This window comes from Nannospalax galili, unplaced genomic scaffold (genome assembly GCF_000622305.1).
Source record: "Nannospalax galili isolate Female #2095 unplaced genomic scaffold, S.galili_v1.0 scaffold898, whole genome shotgun sequence".
Taxonomy (NCBI): Eukaryota; Metazoa; Chordata; class Mammalia; order Rodentia; family Spalacidae; genus Nannospalax; species Nannospalax galili.
This window is the reverse complement of record NW_008342399.1, coordinates 3,296,546-3,322,717: the sequence shown is the minus strand read 5'-3', so window position 1 is coordinate 3,322,717 and position 26,172 is coordinate 3,296,546. Positions and strand designations below refer to the sequence as shown.

Genomic DNA, 26,172 nt, shown 5'->3' with positions numbered 1-26,172 from the left:
CTCTGGGTCTTCTGCAAGCACAACCAGTGTTCTTAACCACTGAGCCATCTCTCCAGCCTCTCATCTATTTATTTATTGTGTGTGTGTGTGTGTGTGTGTGTGTGTGTGTGTGTGCATGCACATGTGCTTAGGTGGAAGAATACAACTTTTGGGAGTTGGTTTTTTCTTTCTACTCTGTAGGTTCCAGAGATTGAAGTCGGGTTGTTAGACTTGGTGGCAGGCGCATCTTTACACTTTGAGCCATCTTGCTCACTACATCAACTATCACTTTTACTTTTTATTTCTTTATTTGTATGTATTAAGTTAGTATGCAAAATAATGGGTTTCATTATGGTATTTTCATACATGTGTTTTTTTTTAAATTCATGAGTGTTTTGCCTGCATGCATGTATGTGTACCTTGTGTGTGCACTGCCCATGGTAGCCAGGTGAGAGCACTGATTTCCTGGAACAAAGCATGTGGGAGCTGGGAACCAAATCTGGGTTCTCTGCACAAGCAGCAAATTCTCTGAGCCACTGAGCTGTCTCTCCAGCTCCCTTTATTTTGTTCTGATTCATTTCTTTTCCCTACTGCCCTCTTCCATCTTCCTGAGATCACCCTTCTCAAGAAATTTTTGGCCAGGTATGGTGGCACATGCCTGTAAGCCAAAACTCAGGAGGCTAAGGCAGGAAGATTATGAGTTTCAGGGCAGCTTGGGGAAAAAGTTTTTTTTGTAAGTGAATAATTTTATTAACTTTAAGGGCAGTGTTAGTCTATAGCAGAGCCCTGGAATAATTTTATTTTGCATGGCTCCTTCTCACCCAGCCTTTGGCAGTTAACATCTACTTTCTGTTCCTATGACTTTGCCTACTTGGGACACCTCATTAAGTGGAGTTATGTAATGCTTGTCCCTCTGTGGTCTTCATCATTCATCTGTATTCTTCCCTTCCCTCCCTCCTTCTTCCTTCTCTCCCTTCTTTCTCTCTTCTCCCGCAGTGTCTACTGAAAAGCTGGGGATTGAACTCAGGGCTTTCCAAGTGATGTCCAACTGTGCCACATACCCAGCCCCAAATTTTATTTTTTTGTTGTTTTATTTTCTTTTGAGATAGGGTCTCATGTAGCCCAGGCTGACTTTGAACTTACTATATAGCTGAAGTTAACCTTGAACCTTTGATCCTCCTACATCTACCTACCCAAGAGCTGAGATTACAGATAAGTGCTGTCACATGCAATATATGCAGTGCAGGTGATGGAACCCAGGGCCTTCTTATGTACTCTCTGTGTGCCCTCTACCACTCTACATCCCAACCCCAGAATTTCCTTTTTGTGACTCTTTTCATGTACATACCACATTTTCTTTGTTTATTTTCAGTTAATGGAATTTAGATTGTTTCCATCTCTTGACTATTTTGAGTTGTGCTGCAATGAACATGATATGCAAATATTTGTTTGAGATCCTGATTTTAATTCTTTTGGCTAAATAGGCAGCTAGATATATGGTATCTCCATTTTCAGGGTTTTTTTTTTTTTTTTTTTTTTTTTTTTTTTGCTGAACCTTCGTACTCTACAGTAGCTAGTATACAATTTTGCATTCCCATCAACAATTTTACAAGAGTTTCAGTTTTCCATATCCACATCAATACTTCTGGATTATTTATTTATTTATTTATTTTTTGGTAATGGGTATCTTGATCAGATTTTCATGACTCTGATGAGTATGGATGTTGAACATTTTTCATCCTGTCAGTTATTATCTTTCCTTTGGGGAAATGTCTTTTAAACCTTTTGTCCTTTTTTTTCTCTCTTTTGAGATGAGTTCTCATGTCATCCTAGCTAGCCTAAAACTTGGCTATGTAGACTCTGGGCTTGAACTCGCAGCTCTCCCCCCACCTTTTGCCTCTTGAGCACTGGAATTACAGGCATGTGACACCATGCCTGGCTTTCTTTGTCCGTTTCTCAAGTGGGTGATCTCTTTTTTAACTACTGAGTTGTAGCAGTTATTTGTGTAGTTTTGGTATTAGCCTTTTATCAGATGAATGGCTTGCAAGTGTTTTCTGCTGTTCTCAAGGAAACCTTTTCATTCTATGGTTCTTTTGCTTTTGCTTTTTGTTTGCTGTCATTCCACTTGTTTGATTGTTGTTGCCTGTGCTTTCAGTCTCAGATTCAAGAAATCATTGCAAGCCCAATGCTGTGAAACTTCCCCCATTGTAGAAACTTTATAGTTTCATCGTACGTTTAAATCTCAATCCTCTTTGAGTTGATATTTTTGTAATAAGAGATAAAGATTCAACTTCACGTCTTTATGTATGGATGTACAGTTTTCCCAAAACTATATGTTGAAGAGACTATTTGTTTCCCTTTTTATAGGTTTGCTCCCTCTCTTAGGTTGTCTGTGTATGGGTTTAACCTTGGAGGCTCAGTGTTATGTTCCATTAATCAGAACATCTGTCTTTATGCCACTGGCATATTGTTTTGATTGCTGTCACTGTATAATGTTGAAAAATCGAAACACGTGAGGTCTCTTGTCTTCCTTTTCTGTCTTCTAAATTTTATTTTATTGTCACAGTGTCTCAGTATGTAGCTCAGGCTGGCTTCAAAACACATTATTGTCCTGCCTCCACTTTGCAAGTGCTGAGATTGTAGGCATGTACCTCCATTTCCAGCTTTTTTTTTTAAGTTTAAAAAAAGTTCATTGTGACCTTGGATCTTTGATTTCAATTATTTATTTATTTTTCATTATTTGGGAAATTCTTGACTGTTGTTTTGATTACAGCAAAAATATACATCATAAAATTTGCTCTTTTAAAAAAATTGTGTATTTTTATGTGTATGAGTTTTTTCTGCATATATGTAAGTGCACTATTTGCATGCAATACTGTGGAGGCAGAAGAGGGTGTCAGAGTCCCTGGAACTTGAGCTTAAAAATGGTTGTTAGCTGCCATGTTGGTGCTGGGAACTGAACCTGGGTCTTCTGTGTGAGCAGCTAGTGTTCTTAACCTTCTGAGCCATCTCTTGAGCCCCAATATTAAGGATTTCTTAACCCATGCACAAAAATTAAATACTTCAGTTAAAAAAGCTCAATGAAGGGAAAAAAAGACTGGCTAGTAAGGTAGCTCAGCAGGTAAAGGTACTTGCTACCAAGCCTGACAGCCTGAGTTTGATTCCTGGGACCCACATGGGATCTGACTCCTGCAGTTTGTTCTCTCATTGACACGCAAGTGCTGTGGTATGTGTGTCACTCTACTGCTAACACAAAATAAATGTGAAAAAGGAGAAAGATTAAAAGGCAAGCCACTAGTGGGGAGGTTTCTGTGAACCATCTAGACAGTAAAAATATAGAGAGAACTTTTACTAGTACATTGGAAAAAGATAAACACCCAGTTGAAAAAATGAGGAAAAAAAAGGTAGAAGTAAACAGGAATGCGTGTTGAAACAGCTATGGTACATGACAATTACATTATTGTTGAATAGTTGATAATAGAGCAGTCTTCCCTTTGCATAGTAGAGTGGCAGCTACAGCTGTCTGTAACTTCAGTTTCAGGGGCTGCAGTACCCTCTTCTGGCTTCCGAAGGCACTGCACATATGTCATGTGCTTACATACATGCATATAAGACAGTCATACACTTAAAATAAAAGTAAGTAAATCTTAAGAAACAAAACAAAACAAGGTAGACAGCTCCTGAGCAATGACACTTGAGATTTTTACTCTGACCTTCACATACATGTGTGCACACCATACGAGTATGAACACTCCTGCATCAGCACCCACACATGAAAATGCACACACGCACAGTACTTTAAATAGTATGAAAATCTGTACCACTGGAGTTCTTTTCTTTCTAATACATTCTCACTTCCTCAGCAATCAACAAAATACCATGCCGGTAGCAGCTGAATCCGCAGAATCAAGTGCTTCAGATTTCCCACTGTCGGAAGGTAGGATTGCTACCTCATGTGAAGTAGGTAGAGCTGAGAGTAGTACAGAAGAAAGGGACTCTGGCCTCGAGAGCACACCACCGTAAGTATTTACAGTAGGGTTTTTTATAAAAGTAAATTCTTAAACATTTTTTTCCCATTTTAAAATTTGTGGTGCTGTAGATTAAACACAGGACCTCATCCTACCAGACAAGTACTCTAACAATGAGTTGTATCCCCAGCCTTTGTAAAGTTCTTTTCTAAAGATTTATTTTTAATATTTTGAACTGTGTATATCTGTATGTGGGTGTGCACATGCTTGTACAGGGACCCAAGGAGGGCAGAGGCATAGGGTCCCCTGGAGCTGGAGTTAAAGGCAATTGTGAGCTACCCAATATGAGTGCTGGGAACTGAACTTGGGGGGTCTTTGAATAGATGAACCATCTCTCCAGCCCCTGATAAAGTTGTTGAATGATAATGTTGCATTATTTAGGGAGAAGAAGGGGCTATTAATATGTAGATTACTCAAGGGATAATTTTGCTGTCATCAGAATTTTTCAGGATTTTTGTTTTTTGTTTTTGTTTTGTTTTGGAGTCAGGGTCTCACTATATAGCAGTGACTGGCATGGGACTCGCTATATAGACCAGGTTGGTCTAGCACTCACAGAGATCCACCTGCTCTGCCTCCCAGGTACAAGTGCTGGGATTAAAGGCATATGCCACCACGCCAGCACTTTCTGCTTTTTCACTTGGGATTTTTTTAATTTATCTTTCATTATAGAATTGAAATGTTGTGTGGGTATAGCAGCCTGCCTGTAATTAGCTGAGTGTAATAGCTGCGAGCTCTGTATTTCATTGAGACTTGCCTCATAGAATAAGGTAGAAGAATGATCAAGGACAATTCTAAACATAACCCCAGGCCTCCACACACACACACAGTGCATACTCATGCATGTGAGCACACATATATATCATTTACACATTAAAAGAAGAAAAGATTTTTTGAAAAATGAAGTGTTCAGTTCATGAATGTTTTATTTTCAGTGAAGGACTGCCACAATTTTCCCATCAGAATTTAGTTTTGATTAACATTTATTTTTAAGGCTCCTGTATTGCCAAGTATGGTGGTGCACACCTTTAATCCCAGCACTCAGGAGGCAGGTCTCTGAGACTGAGGCCAGCCTGCTCTACATAACAAGTTCTAGGCGAGCTACGGCTACAGGGAGACCTTGTCTCAAAAAGACCCCCCCCCCGCCCAAAAAAAAACCCTCCTATATTTTGCATTCCATCCCTTACTGGTTTGAGATGCTACCTGTGTTGTGTGTTAAAATCATATGTTTTAGAATCATTTGCATTTTGTTTCATTTACATGTTTACCTTTATCACTGTACTGTTTGGATCACTGATATTGACTGGTATACTTTTAACATCTGATAGAATGGTAGTCTCTTTCCGTTTCCTCTGATCTTCTTATAATACATTTTCTAAGTTTTTAGAGTTTTGTTTGACTGACTACACATTGGTTGTAATTTAAATAATGCCATTTCTTTAGAAATACTGATCAAGCAGAAAATGTTAAACCAAAATTGAGAAGTCGACTCCAAAGACCCAAACCCAGTCTATCAAGAGCAATTGGGAAGAAGTCAGTTGTTTCACAGGGTAAAACAGATGAAGAGAGTGAGACGTCACCTTCAGAAACTCCGGTTGAAAAGGTGGTATGGCTTAAGAGGTTTTATGGAAATTGAAATTATAAAAATATTTTTTAAGTAGTTAGAAATTAAAATACTTATCCTGCACTTTCAAACTAGTTACTAATACTAAAACAGAGGCAAAGCTTTTAAAAACCTAAAATTAGATTTGTTTTAACGTTTAAAAAAATATTTTATTATCATTTTTATTTTATGTGTATGAATGTATTGTGTGCATGTATGTAAGTCTTCCTGTGTTGTGCATTGTCCACATAGGTCAGAAGACGGTATTAGATACCCTGGAACTGGAGTTATGGGTGGTTGTTAGCCACCGTGTGGGTGCTGGGAACCAAACTCAGGTTCTCTGCAAAAGCAGCCATTGCTCTTAACTGTTGAACCATCTCTTCAGCCCTTGTTTTTATTTTATTAGTCTTTGGTTTTATGTGTATTCTTCAGAATTTGGACCATAACATTTGAAAGAATCTAAGTAATTATAAATCTGATTTTGTGTGTGTGGTGTTGGGTATTAAACTCCAGGGCCGTATACATGGTAGGCAAGCATTCTCACAGACCTACATACCTAGCCACCTTTTTTACTTTTAAAATTTGTTTATTTAAAATATTTCTGGTATGTCTGGGTACATGCTATACATGTTTAAGTGTAGAGGTCAAAGAACAGTCCCAGTTGTCATTCTGCAGGAGCCATCCTCTTTAATGTGTGTGTGTGTGTGTGTGTGTGTGTGTGTGTGTGTGTGTGTGTGTGTGTGTAGGTTCACATGCACATATGTGCATATGTATATAGAAGCCAGAGGCAACTTTGTTGTTGATCCTCAGTAGCCATCCACCTTTAACATTGGCCTGAGGCTTGCCATTTAAGCTAGGATGACTGGCTAATGCCACTACTCCTGCCTTCAATACAGGGTTGTTTGATCTTTTAAAAAACATTTATTTATTTTTACTTTGTGTGTATGAGTGTTATGTTTGCATGTGTATAAGTGCACCTGTGTCATGCAGTGCCCACAGAAGCCAGAAGAGCCCTCAGATCCTCTGGAACCCAAGTCATAGATGGCTATGTAGGTGCTGAGAGGAGCAGCTAGTACACTTAACCTCTGAGCTATCAACTTTTTAGTGTTTTGTTTTGTTTTGTTTTGTTTTGTTTTGTTTTGTTTGGAGACAGTGTATTTCTGGCTGGCCTGGAGCTCACTATGTAGACCAGGCTGTCCTTGAACTCACAGAGATTCACCTATATCTGCCTCCCTAGTGCTGGGATTAAAGACATGCACCACCATGCCCGGCTTAAATAGGGCTTAAGTTTTTTTGTTTTTTTTTTAATTAATTAATTTATTTATTTATTCTTTTTGGTCTTTATTTTGGAGACAGTGTCTCTCTGTAGCCCCAGCTGTCCTGGAACTCACTATGTAGACCAGGCTGGCCTTGAACTCACATATATCCACCTGCCTCTGCCTCCCGAGTGCTGGGATTAAAGGCGTGTGCCACCATACCCGGCAGTTTATTTTTATTTTATAAGCATAAGTGTTTGACAAACTGTATGCATATAAATATACCACGTGCTCACAGAGGCCAGAAAAGAATACTAGATCCCCTGGAACTAGAGTTAGCTGCCATATGAGTACTGGGAACTGAACCCAGGTCCTTTTATGACTCTTATACATTGTCAAAAAAACCTTTATTCATATTTTGATTAACATTAAATAAATCATCTTGTGTATTTCAGTTTCTGAGAATTACATTATTTCTTTTTAATATTTTATTTATTATTTTTATTTTATGTGTATGATGCTTGCATGTAAGTGCACCTATGTCATGCGATGCCCAGAAAGGTCAGAAGAGGGCATTGGATCCCCTGCAACTGGAAAGAGCAGTCAGTGCTCTTAACCACTGAGCCATCTCTCCAGCCCTGAGAATTATATTCTTAACACTTTTCAATTTTTGCTAAATCCCTTTTTACATTTGTTATTTTTTATTTTTTTATTTTTTGGTCTTTTTGAGACAGGGTCTCCCTGTAGCCCCAGCTGGCCTGGAACTCACTGTGTAGACTAGGCTGGCCTTGAACTCACAGAGATCCACCTGCCTCTGCCTCCCAAGTGCTGGGACTAGAGGTGTGTGGCCCCTCACCTGGCTTTTATTATTTATTTTATTTGAAGTTGGGGATGGAATCCAGGCCTTGCAAATGCTGGTCAGGTAGGTACTCTACCCCTGAGCCTTATTTTAACCCTGGTGAAATACCATTTTTATCATACACTTTTTTGGGGGAAGTCAAACCTAGGGCCTTGTGCATGATAGGAACTGCTTCTGCACTGAGCCCCATCTTCTGCTCCTGTAATTGTTTTATTATGTGCAGAATAGGATGAGGTAGGGGTGGGGACATGCCACAGTGTGTGTGTGGAGGCCAGAGGGCAACTTGCAGTGCTTAATTCTCCTTCTACTATATTGGTTCCAGGGATCTAATTGGGGTCAACAGGCTTGGCGGCAAGTACCCTTATCCATTGAACCATCTTGGTGGCCCAGATTTTATTCTAGAAATTTTGAAAATACAGAGTGACTTTAAAATAAAAAATGATGGATGGGGCTAAAGAAATGTCTCAGAGGTTAAGAGCACTGGCTGCTCTTTTAGAGGGTCTGTGTTCAGTTCCCAGCACCCACATGGCAGCTAACAGGTGTGTATTACTCCAGTTCCAGGGGAATCTGATGCCCTCTTCTGGCCTCCTTGGACATTGTCCAACACAGGTGCACTTACATATATGCAGGCAGTATACTCATACACATTGAAAATGATAATAAATAAAAATTTAAAATGACTTACAGTTTTATTATCCACATACAACCAGTCTTTTCACATTTATCATTGTAAACTTCTATTTTTTTTTTTTTTTCTCCTGGTGTCAAGGGTAAAAACCAGGATAAAAATTTGAGAATGTTAGGTAAACATTGTCCCAGTACACATTTCCTTTTCAGTTTTTTTGGTTTTTGTTCTTGACAAAATTAGTGCTACTCAGTATTTAACATTTCATAAGTATTTTTAAGTGCCATTAAACATCTTTTGAAAACACTTTTAAGAATCTGTTAATGTTGTATAACTGCATTTATTTAACCATTGATTCATTATTGGAAAACTTAATGTGCACAGTTTTGGCTATTTTAACCTAATGTTTTGATGATCATTTTACCATTTATATCTTTTTCAACTGTCTAAATTTTTTTAAAATTACATTTATTTATTGTGTGTGTGTGTGTGTGTGTGTGTGTGTGTGCGTGTGTGCGCGTGTATATCTGTGTCTGTGTCTGTGTCTATGCAACCCCAGTGTATATGTGTAGGTCAAAGGACAACTTTAGAGAAAGTTATTTGTCTCTTTCCATTATATGGGCCCTAAGGATTGACTTCAGGCAATTAACTTGTGGCAAGTGCCATTACCTGTAGAGCCATCTCGTTGGGCCCCTTAATTACCCTTTAAAAATACAGTCTGAAATAATATTAGTTGGTCGAAGAATATGAACATTTTAAGATTGCTCATGTTGGCAAAGGCATCCTGATAATGTATGAAATTATATGTTTAATAATATTCTCATCTGTATTTAGAATTTTTAGAAAAGCTCTTCTAGTTATAAATACAAAAACATCAAAATTACTTTGTCTTCACATTCATTGGGACATTTTTGTGATAAGTAGCTTAAATTTAAAAAATTAAAATTTCAGAATCCCCTGGAAAAGGAGAAGGTGAATATATCTGAAAGTTTGGGGATGGAAAATATAGAAAGACAGAACCTAGAAGCTGAAACTGTAACTAAGTAAGTATTTGAGAAGTAGTAATTTTCAGGAGTGATTGTAATAATTTGTTTTCTATTTGATAAAACCTGAATTTTATTTTTAGCTGGTATACTTCAAGTCCATTTTCACTATTGGTGAAAGTAAGACATTTCAGTATTACTCTGTATGCTTAATATTATAGGCAGAAATTATGGTATGTGTAGGGCTAGGAATGCAGCTCAGTTGGTAAGAGTGATTGCCTAACATGCATGAGTCCCCAGGTATGTTCTTGAGGACCACATAAACTAGGTGTGATGGTGCATATTTGTGATCTCAGAACTTAGGACATGGTGGCAGGAGGAGCAAAAGTTTACGGTCATCCTCATTTACAGAGTTACTTTGAGGGCAGCCTGGACTACATGGGACCCTGTCTCGTAAATAAATAAAAGTTTTAAATGATAGTGTAGGTCCATTAAGTTAGCAATTACATGTTTCCTTCAGTTTATTAACAAATCTTCATTAACAAAATCTTGTTAAATAGATGAGTGATTAAGATATACCCTTCTGGTTAATTTTATTTGTAATAAGGGATTTCTAAAGAAATATTTAACTTGATATGAATATATAGGTCAGCCCGTCTCCAGTATGCGTGTGGTCATTGGTTATGGACCATTCAAGGATATAGTTTCCTATGAGTTAGCACTACTCCCTTGGACCCTATACATAGTATCCTGAAAGAGGAGTAATGGTATCACATGTTGGGCCGATACAGGTTTTTCTAATTTTGTAGTGAAATTTTGATTTTCTAAGAAGACTTTTTAAAAAAACTATGTAATGTTAACAAACACCAAATTCCATTTTATCAAATGGGAAATGAGGCTTAGGATAACATTTCTCTCTGATTCTCCTGAGAACCTCAGTATTATCTGTGTTTTGGAGGATTCCCTTTCTTATGACATCTGTAACGGTCTCCATCTGTGATGGTATCTGAAGGTATCCTTGTGATACCAACAACGAAGCTTTGTGAAGAGAATTTTCCTAAGTTAATCATCATGGGTCCTTGTGCACGGTATTCTTGTGCTTCTTTTAATCTGGCTTTCAGTGCTTGATCATGTACTTCTTCGTTAGTAAGCACAGGATCTGGCTGAGGGAAAATTTGTATTATATGGAATATCCAGAGAAGGGTGGTGATAGCACACAACTGTCTTGGCTATCAGATGCCAGAGTAGTTCTGTTTTGCACTTACGTTGTCAGAAATATTTCAGCTCATGATCTTGGGGAAAGCACATTATAAAGAGCAGCTTTGTCTGTTGGGAGGGGGATGAGGTGGCATCTATTCTTGTGGTGCAGAATAGGAAACTGGTTTTGATTTTAAAATGCTTTTTATAGTTAGGCTTCCAGGATTATGTCTGTTTGGAAAAGTAAGGTGTAGATATGTTGTGAATACCTTTCAAGATATTCTTGAGGACACTTATATAACAGAGAAACTTTGTGACTTTACAACAAACAGTACTTTTATTTCCTGTGGTTCTAGTCTGAGTGAAAAAACTTGTCCACTGGAAGACAATCACCCAAAGGTTTTCAGACCTACACGACTAATGAGGGGCCGAATGCAAAGACCAAAGCCAAATGTAGAGAAAGCTGCAGAAAGAAAAGAAATTCTCACTTCACAGAAAAAAATTGGGGCCAATATAGAAAAGAATGAAAATGACTCCTGTGTTGATGGAGAAAAAGACAAATCCTGTGTTGATGGAGAAAAAGATGAATCCTGTATTGAGTCCTGTGTTATTGTAAGTAGTTTGGTTCTTCCCCACAGATTTTAAAGCAAGTATGTAAGCCTTATTGCAAGCTTTTCACTCCCTTATAGTCAGCATTGCTTAGCCAGGTGTGGTGGTACATACCTTTAATCCTAGCACTTAGGAGACAGAAAAAGGGGGATCTCTATGAATTCCAGGCCAGTCAGCACTACGTTGTGAGAACCTGTTTCAATAAATAAGTTATAAACAAACAAAAATAAATTCAGCATTGCTTTATAGTTTGTGTATTATTATATCTGTGGCTAAAATTTCGATCAGCAGATCTATTTATTGTGAAGTCATTTTAGATATTGAACACTGTCCATGACTGATGATTTGCTCTCTGCTCACTTTCTCTTTGGATTTGCCTTTTCCTATACTTAGGGAAAGGCAGGCAAGCTCTCCACTCCCAACCCTCGTTTGGAAAGATAGTCATGTGTGAATTTCAACATTGGTTTAAGAAAATATTAAAAACTTTACACTAGAATAGAATTCTAAAAATGGAAATGGTGAATTTTGGTTTTGGTTGTGTGTGTGGTGTAAAGGCCCAAACCTAGGGCCTCCTACATGCTAAGAAAGCACTCTACCACTGAGCTACACCCTAGCTCACGAGTATTAAATTATATAGTTTTTTCTATGTATGTGAAAAAACAAAAGAGTTAGCATGACTTAAGATTTGGTTTTCTTTTGTAATTAAAAAAAAATTTTAGATAGGGCCTCATAGCCCAGGCTGACTTCCAACTCACTGTATAGCTAATAACCTTGAACTTTGATATTTCTGCCTTCACCTAAGTGCTGGGACTGTAGGCATGTGCCACCATTTCTCATTTTACCTGGTGCTGGGATTGAACCCAGGGCTTTATTTGGACTAGGCATCAGATCCCCTGGAGTTGGAGTTAGAGGTGGTTATGAGTTGCCATCTTACTAGCCCCATTCTGTTATGTTTCTCTAATGCAGTTAGAACAATAATTCAAAAAGATAAACACTGTGGAGGATTCTGACACTGCCAGAAACAATGAAATAGATGAGATAGAAACATTGCTTTCTTATTGGACAGAAAAGAATGGCACTTTGAGATACGGTAAAGGTGGCTTATGGAATTTTCTATGGTAGCTAAAGGAAAAACATTCTTTGAGTATCATTTTATAGCTTTGAAACTTTTGACCATTTTATTTACACTCAAATGAGATGCAATTTTTGTTTGTTTTTATTTGGAAATGGGATCTCATGTAGCCCAGGTTGGTCACAAACTCCCTATGTAGCTTAGACTTGCTTTGGCTTGTGATCTTCCTACCTTTAACTTTCCAAGTGCTGGAATAGAGCATGTGCCTTTATACCTGGCTAAGATGGATTTTTCAATGAAAATTTTGAAAGTTAGATGTTTCATTGTGAAATCTAAACATTAAAAACTTCTGTTGTTATTAAGATTCCTCAACAAATGGAAAATAAGTCTTGTAAAATTGTCCAGTGTGAAGACATATTACAGCCTGAGAAAAACTCAACTTCTTTAGAAAATGTGCAACTGGATACATCCAAGGTTCTTAATGAATATCCAAGGTAGGCATCATTTTATCAATTACATAATTTTGAAATTTTTAGTAAGGTTTTAGAGCTCAATGAATTTATTTATTTACTTATTTTTGAGACAGTGTCTCCCTATAGCCCCAGGTGTCCTAGAACTATGTAGACTAGAATAGGTTGACTTCAATCTCCCAGAGATCACTGTCTCTGCCTCCTGAGTGTTGGGGTTAAAGATGTGCACAAGCCTAACTTCAGTTAAGTTTTTCTTAAAGAAAACCAAATTAATTGCATTTATTTCTTCTGTCTGTGAAGGTGGAGGATGGAGTGCTTACATGCCAAATCCAATTAGCTATTTTGAATTATTCAGCTAGTTAGCCTGAACCATAGTTACTCTCCTGTGCTGTAGAGCATTAAGTTTTTCATCTTTTCAACTGTACCCTCAGCCATCCTATCTTCACATCTTCTTCCTGCAAGCATTCTTTTAGTGAAAGTTTTAAAAACTTTTTTATTATTATTCTGGCGGGGGGGTACACTAATGCCATGGCATAAGTATGGAAGTTAGAGGACAGCTTTCAGAAGTCTTTACTTTTATCCTGGGTTTTGGGGATTTGAACCCATTGGATCATCAAGCTTGAAGGCAAGCAGTTTAACCAGCTGAGCCAGTTTGATGGATGACCCAAAACTAAGTGAGTGTGTGTGTGTGTGAGAGACAAAGGCCAAAAATATCAAAAGTATTTGAGTGCTCTTATCTAATCCCTAAAAGATTTTAGGGTTACCTCTTCAGAGGGGGGAACGTTAGAGTAGCAAAAAGCCACATAAGAAAAGAAAGAAAGAAAGAAAGAAAGAAAGAAAGAAAGAAAGAAAGAATATATACACTTAAGTTCTCCCTGACCTGCTGAATAATTTCAGTGTTTTGTTTGATATAGCTTGTGCTCAAGATTAGTGACTTATCTTTTCCTCTTCTCCCTCTTTCCCCCCTCCCTCATTTCTCCTTTTCTCCCTGCCTTTTCTTCCCTCCTTCTCTTTCCCACCTCTGTCTTTTTCTTTCTTTTTACAGGATCTGACTATGTGGCCCAGGGAGGACTCAAACTTGTAATCCTTTTGCCTCTATCTCCCAAATGCTAGGATTACAGGCATGCTCTAGCACATTCGCTTCAGTGACCTTTCTTAAATACCACCCTTTATATATTTGTACTGGTTTTGTCATCTGTTATGATGACTAAAATACAGAGAAAAGAGTGCTGTTGCTTTTCTGGAGAGCAAAGTGCTTGACATAGATGGTTGTATGCTCAGTAGCATTCAGCAAAGTATTAGATTTTCTGTAATTTTATCATATCGTGAGAGCACCAAGCTCTTAGAGAAATTACAGTAATGGAGGAGGTCTTATTTTATTTTGTTAGTTTTTTAATTGAATTTTGTTTATTTCAAACAGAACATCTCAATCAGTATTAATCATCTTTCTCACCCCTCCCCACTGGCACCCTCTCACAGCCCCTCTACTGGAATTCATACATTCTGTCGTTTGTGTTAAGGCCTATCACGTCAAGTTAGTGTTCCCAGATGTTCCTCAGTGCAAGTTCATCTACTGAGGTCTAGTCAGTCTTATCTGGAGTTCCTCACTTTTGGAAGATGAGCTCTTCCTCACCCAGCAGTAATCAGTTGCCAATATTTCTTCACCTAAGGTTGGGATCTGCTGTCCATTTCCCCAGTTTTATGCTGGGTTTTTTTGTACTTGAATTTGCACGGGTCTAGTGCATGCTGGCACCATTGCTGTAGGTTCATAATAGCAGGGTCCCAGGAGCTCATAGGACTCTTATTTCCATATAGTCATGCACGTCTTCCCTGGCTCTTACAGTCTTTGCGCCGCCTCTTCCGCAGTGGTCCCTGAGCTCTGGGTGGGTGAAGTTTAGTATAGGAGTCCTGTCTAAGGATCAGTATTCTGCAGATTCTTAATCTCTACACTTTGATCTTTTGTATTGCTGGGTCTCTGTTTCATGAGGTGTTGCAGTTTTCCTCATGGGCCCAGCCCACAAGGGACTGCAGGGAACGAGGGTTCTGGCCGAGGTGGGGGTGAGCGGCATGGAGTCAACACACAGACACCAGCAGTTGGATGGAAGCAGGCACTAGGTGAGGTGCTGCAGACTTGTTTATTGCTGGAAAGAGCAGGCTTTATATATCTCTCCCCCAGCCCCCAGTATCCCATAAGTTGGTGTGTTGCTCCCTGATAGAGCCCCTCATCCAGGCCCCTCGCGTCATCAGTCTCTAGGTCCGGGGTAAGATTAGGTTGGCTCTTTTGCAGAAGCGTGAACTGCGCTCTCAAGGCAGAAGCTGTATTCTCTAGTACAGCCTGTGCTTAGGCCTGGCACTGCCTCTCCTACATATCCATCCCTTTTTATTATAGAAAGGTCAATGGGAGCTGAGGTTCTTTGCCTTGACATAGTTGACCACGCCTCAGAGGGCACCCAGCTTGATGGACTGTGCCTATCTTAGGTCATCCTGACCATCAGGATCTTACCCGTCATTGACTACCAGCCCTCAAAGAGTGTGACCTCTGGCATGACCATGTAAGGGAGAAGAAGGGCAAGAAGTTACACAGCTGCTTCTCGGATGTCAGCAAGCCAGACCTGCCGGACCTGGGGGGGTGGTGGCGGGGGTGTCAAAGTCTGGATCCTTGAACGTCTTGAGCACCTGATACACCAAGTAACTTACTTGATTTTGTCTGCGGAAGCATAGAACAAGGCATTTTTTGAGCAAGAAAAGAATTAAGACTATGATACCCAAGAGTAAATAAGTAACGATCCATGAAGGGTAAACAAAGCTTTTAAGTTCGACCAAAGTTTGTTGAGGAACCCAGAGTTTATATCTAATGTCTGAGCCCATGTATAATTTAGGGAGATGATCTGGTCAGCGAGCAAATTGGAGTAGTTGAGAAACTTTTGGTTCCAGTGGCCATGGATGTACTGTGAGAGTTTCATCCTGGCCCTAGCTAGGCTATCTACTTTGTAAGGTGTGAGACACAGGGCTTTGAACTGTGGGTCACAGGCCATTAGCGTCATCTGTTTGACGATTGCCATCTCTTCCCCGAGGAGGTCTACCTGTTGTTGGATGACAGAAATGGCCAGGAAGAGGTGTTGATTAATAAGAGACTGAGTGTTTAAGGCCACAGAGGTTTTGCATATGATTTCATTGAGTGTTTCCACAGTAGTGGAAGATTGAGTGATAGCAACAGCAGCAGTGGCGGCAGCCCCTAAGGAAAGGATAATGGCAGTGACATTTGCCACGGTAATCCCAAAATCTCTCTTGACCTGGGGGAAGGGGTGGATAGCCATCTCTTCCATGAGGGTGACAGCATGGAAATGAGTGGCATTAGGAATGGGAACCCAGATTGCTGTGGGTTCGCGCACACAGAAAACCAGAGAGGCGGGGAAAATCCAGAGATTGCAGTTAGCGAGGGAGCTAAGTGTATCCTCTGGGTCACTCATGACATTAGCAAGAAGCAGAGCAAATGGAGGACGAACACAAGTGGGCGAGGAGAATGAGAAAGAGATGTTAACAGAGACTTCATTGGGTGTCAAAGTTGGGTCTGCGACACCCGAGGAACCCGTCTTTGAGTTATCGCCTGTATATGTACCATTAAAGATGGCTCCACCTAATACAAAGAAGAGAGGATGCAAATCCAGGCAAGCCGCTGGCCCTCAGAGCTCCCAGCCCTGGCTGACGGTGTCTTTACGCCTCGGGTAGACATAGGAGTAAGGTTTTGTAGAGACAAGGTGTCTCCAGGCTGCCAGGGAGGAAGCGTGCAGGCATCTATCATAATCCGTAAAGAGGAGCGTACCTCCAGGAGTGAGCGGGAGGCAGTGTTCCCATGGAATAGGAAAGCGCAGTGTGGTGGGAAGTTTATGGGTGGGTGGGCACCAGGTCCATGGAGGACACCTGACCCTTGCGGGGGGAAGGGTGGTGGCCCCAGGGGCCACTAAGGGCACTGTAGTCTCAGAAGTACCTTTTACTAAGGGAGACCAGATTTTGAGGGCCCATAAGGACCCCTGGCTCCAGTTTCCACGATAGTCGCCTGTTGTGATGTTAAAGAGGGAGTGACAGTGAGAGACATTAGGGCAGGAGGGGTTAAGGACTGGGCCGAAGCAGAGCAGTTCTGCAAGGGACCATGTGTTGTTTATGGGAACGGACGCATGAATCAATTTCATGGTGGGGAGACCAAGGGATTCATTAGTAATAAAGAGAACCGGGAAAGCAGGTGACTGTTCATCTACAGGGAGGATCAGAGGTGGTAAGAGGACCAGTGCCCAGAGATCTGAAGCCTGGGGAGAAGCACAGCCAAAGGACAAAAGGGTGCCAAAGACAACGAAGCCAAGAAAGGATGTCATGGCTTATCAAACTCGCAGTCTGGCCTCGTCTCCAGAGGGACTTCCCAAGCTGGTTGGGTGTCTCTCAATGGAATCCAGATGGGAGTTGTAGCATCCTGTGGAAAAATACAAGCGTGTTCTCATCCTCATGTCAGGATGGGGGCTGGTTTCTGCCACAGGGATGAAATAGGATCCCTCCATCTAACTAGTGGCAGAGGCGTAGCCCGAGGCAAGAAGGACAAATGTTTATGTGCTGGACTGAGACCCAGGTCAAACACAAGGAAATTAAGGTGGAACAGAGCCTCAGTAAGAGCCAGGTGAGGGTCACGTTTGGCCTCAGCCGAGGGGCTTTTAGCCAGGAGGGACTTAAGTGTCCTGTTGGACCTTTTGACAATGACTTGTCCTTGCCAACAATGGCTTGTCCTTACAGGTTATAGGGAATACCAAAGGTATGTTTGATTCCCCAGGAGGAAACAAATTTATTGAATTCTTGAGAGGAATAAGGGGGCCCATTATTAGTCTTAAGCACCCAGGGTACGCCCATGATTAACATGGTGGACTTTATAGCTTTAATGGCATGTATAGTCTTTTCCCCTGAGAGAGCTAAAGCATAAGTAAGGGAGGAGCATGTGTCAACTATAACATGAATGAATCTCAATTTCCCAAAAGGGGGGTAATGAATCATGTCCATCTGCCAAATGGCATTGGGTATCAAACCACGGGGATTCACTCCTCCCCTGTTAAGGGGCCCGAGAGGCATGAGCAGGTCACAGGTAGTACATGAGCGGACAAAGTGCTTGCATTGGGGATTTCTGGGAGGAGTTTATGAATACTCTGAGGGGACACATGGAATTGCTCATGTAAAGCTCTTGCTTGTTCTAATGGGTTAGACTGGACTGTCATAATCAGGGCATCTGTGGCGGCATTCCCCCAAACTAAGATTCTGGGAAGGGTGGTATGTGAGCAGATATGTGAGACGTACCATGGGTGACTTCTATTTTCTAGGCATTCCTGTAGCTTGACCATAATGAGGTGGAGTGGGGTGGAGGAGTTTTTAACATGAGGAAAGGTGATGACCTTAGTGACCTGAACAGCATAGGTACTATCAGAAAAGAGATTTAGGGGTTCGTCCTGGCACCCTGCTAAAGCTTTAAGTATAGCAAGAAGTTCTCCCAACTGGACAGAGCCAGGATTAGGGACGATGTGGCTGATGTCCTTTTTTCCAGGACGATGTATCAGGACCCCAAAGTTGTTCTTATTAGCGTCTGAAAAGGCAATGGTCGCTTGGGGAATTGGAGAAGAAGGAGTGCTGTGGGGCTTAACTTCAAGCGGCAATATGAGAAGGGCCTGAATTCTTTTGTCTTGGGGCAGGTGATTGCCAGTGGTGCCAGGGAAGCCTGACATCATGGTCTGAAAACGTATGGAATTGGCCCAGAGTGCCTGTAGGTTACGGAGGGGAAAGGGGAGCACAATAGCGTCGGGTTCTCTATTGAAGGTTCTTCGAGCTTGAGTGTGCAGTTTGACTGCCAGATTAAAGGCCAGATAAAACTTGGAGAAAACCTGCTGGAGCTCCGAGTATGAGAGATGGTCCGAGTATGAGAGATGGACCCAGATAAGTGGCCCAGTCCGCCAAAGGGCACCAAGGAAGCCAGAAGAAGTCAATAGCACTAAAGCCTGTAGGGATTGTAAGGGCTCATATCTGTCGAAGGTGTTGACGAGAGTAACCCAGTGATCTTTTGTAATAAGGCAATGGCTGGGGGAGTTAAGTTAATCTTTGCTGATGGGCAGGTGGGGCCCTCTAAGAGATGAAACAGCACTCTCAATTCCTCCAAGGGAATGGGCAAGAATGGTTTAAGCCAATTTATGGTGCCACAGAGTTGTTGAAAATCGGCTAGTGTATAGACCAGCTTTGAATTAAAGGCAGGGGCCATAGGGCATACGAGGCATAAGGAGGCACCTCCTGTAGCTTATCTAAGGTGATAGACAAGCCAAGGGACAATACGTGGGAGAATAAGTCTCTGTTTACCTTGTGGAGAAATTGTGGGTCAGGGTGGGACAACAGAATGTCATCCATATAATGAATAAATTGTTCACTATGAGGGATGGTTGAAGTGACTCATGAGACAAAAAGCTGACAAATAGTAGGACTGTTTTTCATTCCCTGGGGAAGGACTTTCCATTGATATCTGAGGACTGGCTTGTTGACAAACAGTAGGACTAGTTTTCATTCCTGGGGAAGGACTTTCCATTGATATCTGAGGGCCAGCTTGTGGAAGTTCGGTTCCCAAACCATAAAGGCAAAGTGATCACGATCTTGGGGGTCCAGTGGGATTGAGAAGAAGCAATCTTTAATATCAAGTGTTATGATATAATAAGAAGGAAAAATAGCACCAGGGTGGGGAAAGCCGGCCTGTGTCAAGCCCACTTTTTCCATTTGGTTATTAACGGTGTATAAGTCCTGAAGCAATCTAAAACGGCCATTTTTCTTTTTTATAATGAATATTGGAGTATTATATTTACTAGTGGATGGTTCCAAATGTCCAAGGTCCAGCTGTTCCTGGACCAAATTTTTGAGGATAGACAATTTAGGTTCTATAATAGGCCACTGCTCCACCCAGATTGTATCTGTCAAGAGTAAGCATGATTGGTGTGGGAGACTCCTTAAGGGATGTCCCAGGGAGGGCAGTGGCCCTTAGAATTGGGGGTGCTGGTCAGGGCTCCAATTTCTCCGAGAGAGGCCAAGTTTATCATGGGCTATGACATCATCATAAAAGGCCTGATCATCTGTGGTAAGGACCACACCCATGTCTTCCAGGACATCTTGACCCCACAAGTTGCGGGGGACGTCAGCCATTCTATGGGAGTGAATGTGCCCTTAGTCCTGTCTAAGTCCTTCCAATGTAATGGGTAGATGACCAGTTTTGTGTACTGGCTGCCCCCCACTCCTTTAATAGGTGGGCCCGGCTGATATTTCCAATGGGAGAACCGAAGAGACTCGCTCTCGGTGATGATGGTAACATCAGCTCCCATGTCCACTAGGCCCTTCACAGTGATCCCATCCAGAAACAAGGTCATTGGGGGGAGTGATTAAGAATCAGAAGGGTCCATAAAATGTCTCATTCCCCATCTTACTTGCAGGGCTGAAGAGCGCCCTGGGTGGAGTTTAAAGGAGCCGAGTCTGATTGGGGCTGTGACCTACAATCTTTTGCCCAATGTAATCCCTTTTTGCATTTGGGGCAGCGGGTCTTGGGATGAGCTCCATTGTTCAGGCAGTCCCTGCGGAGGTGTCCTGTCCTCCCGCAGTTCCAGAAGCCATCTTTTGAATTGGAGGGGGTGGGCCTTACTTGTAATAAGAGTGCCTCCAAGGAGGTGGTCAGGGCCTTGATGTGCCCTGTCCTGGGGTCTAGGTCTCTAGTGGCGAGTACCCGTTTATGAATATCATCATTGAGGACAGGTGGGATAGCATTGCAGGTAGGGGTATTTAGGCCCTCCCATATCAATTGTTTGATAAGCATATTGCAGGCGGATCCAGACTCCACCCTCTGTTCCAATGTCCCGGTTACATGGGTGAGGAAGTTGGCGAAGGACTCCCCTGGCTGCTGAATCAAATTGCGGAAGAATGCCTGTGGGTCATGGGAGTAGCAACATTTAAGGGCCTTGAAGGCCAGGTAACTAACTTGTTGGTAGTAAGCATGAAGGCTAATAGTGGACTGGGAAATGGGGTCAATATATTGTCCATGTCCTGTGAGCATATCCAGGGTAATATTAAGGCCATATTGAAGGTTGAGATGTGCCTCATTTTCAGCCTGATCGTCATAAGCCGAACACCAGCTCAGGAAGACTGAGGGCTCCAAAACTGCCTTTAATAAGTTATACCAATTGTAATGGGTCTGTAACTGCATGGCCCATTGGTGGAGAACTTGCTCAAAATATGGGGAATTGGGTCTGATTCGTTGGCGGCTTTGCGGATGAGTGCAAGGTCTGTGAGAGTGGTAGGCACCCATGGCTGTTGTGCAGAGTTTGGGCCAACATTAACTGGAAAGGCGGACAATGGCCGGCAAGGGGCAGCAAGGGGTGGGCGGGCCATGGGGGCGTATAATGAGCGGGAGGTGTGTTGGAACAGGCAGAATGTAGTTCCTTCCAGGGGTACTGGGGTGGTGGTATCTCCGATTGTTGTGGCTTTGAAAGTGGGGTCTGAGGTAGAGGCAAGGGGGTCCCTTCCTCATCTATATCGATCTCAGGGCTGGTTCCCCTATCAAGGCCAGCAGGGGTTGAAGTAATGGCAAGGTCTACACTGGCCTGATCCTGACAATGCTTATTGTGGGCTGAAATGACTTCTTCAGGGGAGGAGGACTTAAGGCCGGCAATGATGGCTAAAAGGATCAGGACAAACGAGGCAGGGGAAATGACTCCCGGTCCTACTTCCCTTTTTCGGGCCAAGAAAAGGACCTGAACCCATAGGTCAGGATCCCACATATTCTCGGGAGAGACCCAAAAGCCCAAGTTAGTGGCTTCATCCCAGAAATCTTCAATATCTTTTGGTTTAACTTTCAGTTCCCAAGTTCTAAGGAGTGATTTGAGTGCTGCCGTTTGTGGCTCCTTGCACTGTGGTGGTAAGTTGCCCATCATGGGAAGGCCCCGTGAAGGGAAACTTGCCACAAAAGTAAAAGGCAAGGGTGACTACCAAGAGGGCACAAATAAAGCAAACAAGGACCATGAGCCACTCGGACATAAACTGCCTTGACATGAAAAGGTGTATCAGATCCAAATGTCTTGTGTTTAGTGAGGGACTTCCGAAGGCTATGACTACTTCGGCCGTATGCTCACACGGTGTCTCGAGGACAGGCAACAGGATGACCTGAAGCCTGGGCTCTGAGTTTGGGATGGATCAGCCCTTATGTGAACTCACCGGGACGAGCCAAGGAGTAAAAGGTGTCGACATGGGCTTTGGGACCACGTGGCGGAGTGTGCCTTCCTGATTTAACAACAAATATGACAAACAGGATAGAGGGGACAGAGGAGGGGGTCACTCACTCACCCTCGAGCAGCCGAAGGGACAGACAAAACCCGGGGCCTACTCACTGAATGAACCGAAGATGGGGGCGTTGCCAATGCCAGGGGGCCAGGAACCTTGTTCGGGCACCAGCTGTTGCAGGTTTCCTCGTGGGTCCAGCCCACGAGGGACTGCAGGAAATGAGGGTTCTGGCCGAGGTGGGGGTGAGAGGTGCGGAGTCAACACACAGACACCAGGAGTTGGGTGGAAGCAGGCACTAGGCGAGGTGCTGCAGACCTGTTTATTGCTGGAAAGTGCAGGCCTTATATATCTCTCCCCCTGCCCCAGTGTCCCATAAGCTGGTGTGTCACTCCCTGATAGATCCCCTCATCCAGGCCGCTCATGTCATCAGTCTCTAGGTCCAGGGTCAGATTAGGTTGGCTCTTTTGTGGAAGCCGAAAGCATGGGCTGCACTCTCAAGGCAGAAGCTGTGTTCTCTAGTGCAGCCTGTGCTTAGGCCTGGCACTTCCTCTCCTACAATGAGGGAGCTTCGTTAATGAGAATTGAGATATTCATTAGTGTCTTTTTTTTTTTTTAATTATTGAGTATTACCTACAGGCCTATAAGCATATAAGGTGTTTTGATTAAATCCATGCCCACTCCCTCCCCTCCAACTCCTCCCTTATCTCCCCATCACTTTTTTCTGATAACTTATGTACTTTCTTCTTTTTTTTAAATGGGGCCTTTTGCTACTCTAACATTCCCCCCTCTGAAGAGGTAACCCTAAAATCTTTTAAGGATTAGATAAGAGCTCCCAAATACTTTTTGACATTTTTGGCCTTTGGAACAGAGTTTGTTGCTATGAGGCCCAAGGACATTTTTACTTTTAGCTAAGAAACTGGCTACTTTTCTTTGGGGTCTTTTTTCATTATTGTCCTCTATATTCCATGAGCCTTAGGTGTAGAAGTTGCATTGTAGGTGTGCCACTTAGGCTTGGTTAATTCACAAGATACTGTCTGAATATGACCAGTTGTGGTACTCTTAATTTTTATTTATTAATTATTTTTTTATTTTATGTGTATTCGTGTATTGCCTGCATGCAGGTAAGTGCACCCGTATTGTGCAATGCCCGTGGAGTCAGAAGAGGCAGTTGGATCCCCTGGGACTGAAGTTATGGACAGCTCTTAGCTGCCATGTGGGTGCTGGGATTTGAACCTGGGTCTTCTGCAAGAACAACCAGAGTTCTTAACTGCTGAGCCATCTCTCCAGCCCCAGTTGTGATACCCTTAATAGACTCCATCTGGTGCAAGAGAAGCTTCTTTGATGAGTAGTGACTGGAATATTGTCTGTAAATATAAGGGCACATATTTTGTACATAGTAAGAAATTATATTGGTCTAGGGATGTAGCAGTCTTGGGGTTTTCTCCAAAATCTATGACCTCTCCAGCCATGTGTATTTGGCTATGTTTATAGTACCACATATGAGTTTCTTCCATTGAGTGAGCTTTCAGTCCAGTTATGTAGCTGTTGATTGCCCCCAAGATAAAAGTGCCACTACTGGCATGGTGGCACACGCCTTTCTTTAATCCTAGCACTCGGGAGGCAGAGGCAGGCGGATCTCTGAGTTCAAGGCCAGCCTGGTCTACATAGTGAGTCCCAGGACAGCTGGAGCTACAGGGAGACCCTGTCTCAAAAAAGACCAAAAAAAAAAAGTGCCACTACTGCACCAATGTTGTATGCTGTGCCAGTCATTGATGTGGTTATTTGGTCTTGAAACTGGTGTTGGCCCATCAATTCATGTTCTCCCTTAGAAGCTTGCTATGAGAGCTAGCCTTCAGAGGAAGTGGCTTCAGGTGAGTTCCAGCACCATTGCTCCAAAACCTGTGTCCAAAGTATGTTCTCTTTTCAGCAATAGGGTCTTACCTTCAAGCTCTGGGAGGCAATCAAGGGCTGTGGCAATAGCCACAATTTTGGGAGTCTCTTGGACTACCCTGGCTAACAACTCAAAGGAAGGTTTCTCCTGTCAGTTTCTTGTTGTGTAGCTTTCTACTATACACATGGACTCGTGAAGATATTGTATGTGTAATTTGTCTTTAGGTTGTTGGACTAATATGATTCCCTCTAGTTTTCTACACTAGCTAGGCATTATTTATCTCTCTCTCCCCCTGTTGAACCCGTCCACCATGGTTTCCCCATTTAAAGTGTCCCCATTTTCCCCATTTCTCCCTTGATAATACCAGTCTCCTATGGTCCCACCTCTCGAGTTTCTTCTTTCCCTTTATCTCCAAAGTTCTTGTGTAACTCTCCTCCCCCCTTTATTTAAATATCTCCATTTTATCCATTTCTCTCTTAGTAACACCTTTTTCCTACTGTTCTTTTCTCTCAGGTTCCTTCTTGACCTCCCTGGTTCCTTTCCATTTTCCTGGTTCCTGCAGTTACATGAGGATATATACTCACATATAAGGATTTGGTGCTAGCATCCACATATGAGGGAGAACATATGTCTTTTGTTGTTCTGAGACTGTTACTTCACTTAGTATAACAGTTTCTAGTTCCATCCATTTACCTGCAAATTTCCTGATTTCATCTTACCACTGTGTACAACTCCATTGTGTAAATGAACCACATTTTCATTATCCACTCCTCAGTTGAGGAACACTTAGGTTGCTTCCATCTCTTAGCTATTGTGAAAAGGGCAGCAACAAACATGGATCTCTGCAATAGGATGAATCCTTTGGGTATTTGCCAAGGAGTGGTATAACCGGGTCATATGGTAGGTTCATTTTTAGTTTTTTTTCAAAAGTTCTCCACAACTGCTTTCCATAGGGGTTGCATGAGTTTGCAATCCCACCAGCAGTGGATGAGCGTTCCCCTTTCCCCACATCCTCTCCAGCTTTTGGTATCATTTGTTCTCTTAGTCTTAGCAGGTCTGACTGGGGTAAGATGAAATCTTAAAGTGGTTTTAGTTTTCAGTTCTCTAACTACGATGTTGAACACTTTTTAAGATATTTCTTAGCTATCTTTATTTCTTTTGTGAATTCTCTGTTCAGATCCTTAGCCCATCTTTTAATTGGTTCCTTTGTTTTCTTGATTCTTTGTTTTCTGAGTTCTTTATGTAGTCTTGGTGTTAAACCTCTGTCACATGTTACTGATGACGATTTTCTTGTGTTGCTGACGAAGGTTTTCTCTTCATTTCTTTCGTTGTTTATTTTGCTGTATAGAAGCTTTTTTAGCTTAACAAGGTCCCACTTGTTGATTATTGACCGTAATTCCTGAGCAATGATGTCCAATTTAGAAAGTCCTTTTGTATACCTATGTCTAGTAGGTTACTGCCAATGTTTTCTTCTAGCAGTTTCAGAGTTTCGGGCTTTACATTGAAGTTTTTACTCCATTTGGTGTTGACTTTTGTACAAGGTGAAAGATAAGGGTCTAGTCTCATTCTTCTACAAGTGAAGATCCAGTTTTGCCAGCACCATTTGCTGAAGATACTATCTTTCCTTTGAGTGTTCTTGGCCCCTTTGTCAAATATCAGGTGGCTGAAATTCCATATACTTATGTTTGGGTCTTCAGTTATGTTTTATTGATCTATGGGTCTACTTCCGTGCCAGTACCTTGATTTTTTTTATGACTATAGCTCTGTAATATAGTTTGAAATCTGGTATAGTAACCCTCCCCCCGCCAGCTTTGCTCTTTGTGCTCAGGGTGAAAAGCTTATTTTAAATTGTTTTATAAAAGTATGAAGAGCAGACCTTGTTCTTAATCACAAGATGTTTTCTTATTTAATTCATATTTCCATCTAGCTATTTGAGGTCATTAAGTCTGTTATGATAATGTTTATGTCCAGGTAAAAGATAGTAAGAGTAAAGAGGTAGAGGCAGGTAGATCTCCATGAGAGTGGAACCAGCTTGGTCTACATAGTGAGTTCCAGGACAGCTAGGGGTACAGGCAGACTCTGCCTCAAAAAACAGAACAAAAACAAAACCCAGAAAAATAAACACACCTGAATCTCAGTACCCATGTAAATTTCTGGGGAGTTTTTCCCAGTCAATATTTGCATAGGATGGTATGGATAACAATTGCAAAGGTGTCATTCAGGGTAACTATTCCAGAACAATCAATTGATGTTCTGATTGACCTCATTAATAGACCCCT

General features: G+C 41.9%; 1 protein-coding gene across 2 annotated transcripts in view; it reads left to right on the top strand.

The window, feature by feature from the left end:
• Positions 1-26,172, top strand: part of Bdp1 (B double prime 1, subunit of RNA polymerase III transcription initiation factor IIIB) — a 117,541-nt gene that overhangs the window by 31,346 nt on the left and 60,023 nt on the right. For both annotated transcript variants that reach the window (XM_008838483.3, XM_008838482.3), the window contains exons 12-16: positions 3,843-3,998; positions 5,448-5,607; positions 9,299-9,390; positions 10,884-11,139; positions 12,572-12,702. In XM_008838483.3, the coding sequence (XP_008836705.1) occupies positions 3,843-3,998; positions 5,448-5,607; positions 9,299-9,390; positions 10,884-11,139; positions 12,572-12,702 (795 nt within the window). The remainder of the gene's footprint in view (positions 1-3,842; positions 3,999-5,447; positions 5,608-9,298; positions 9,391-10,883; positions 11,140-12,571; positions 12,703-26,172) is intronic.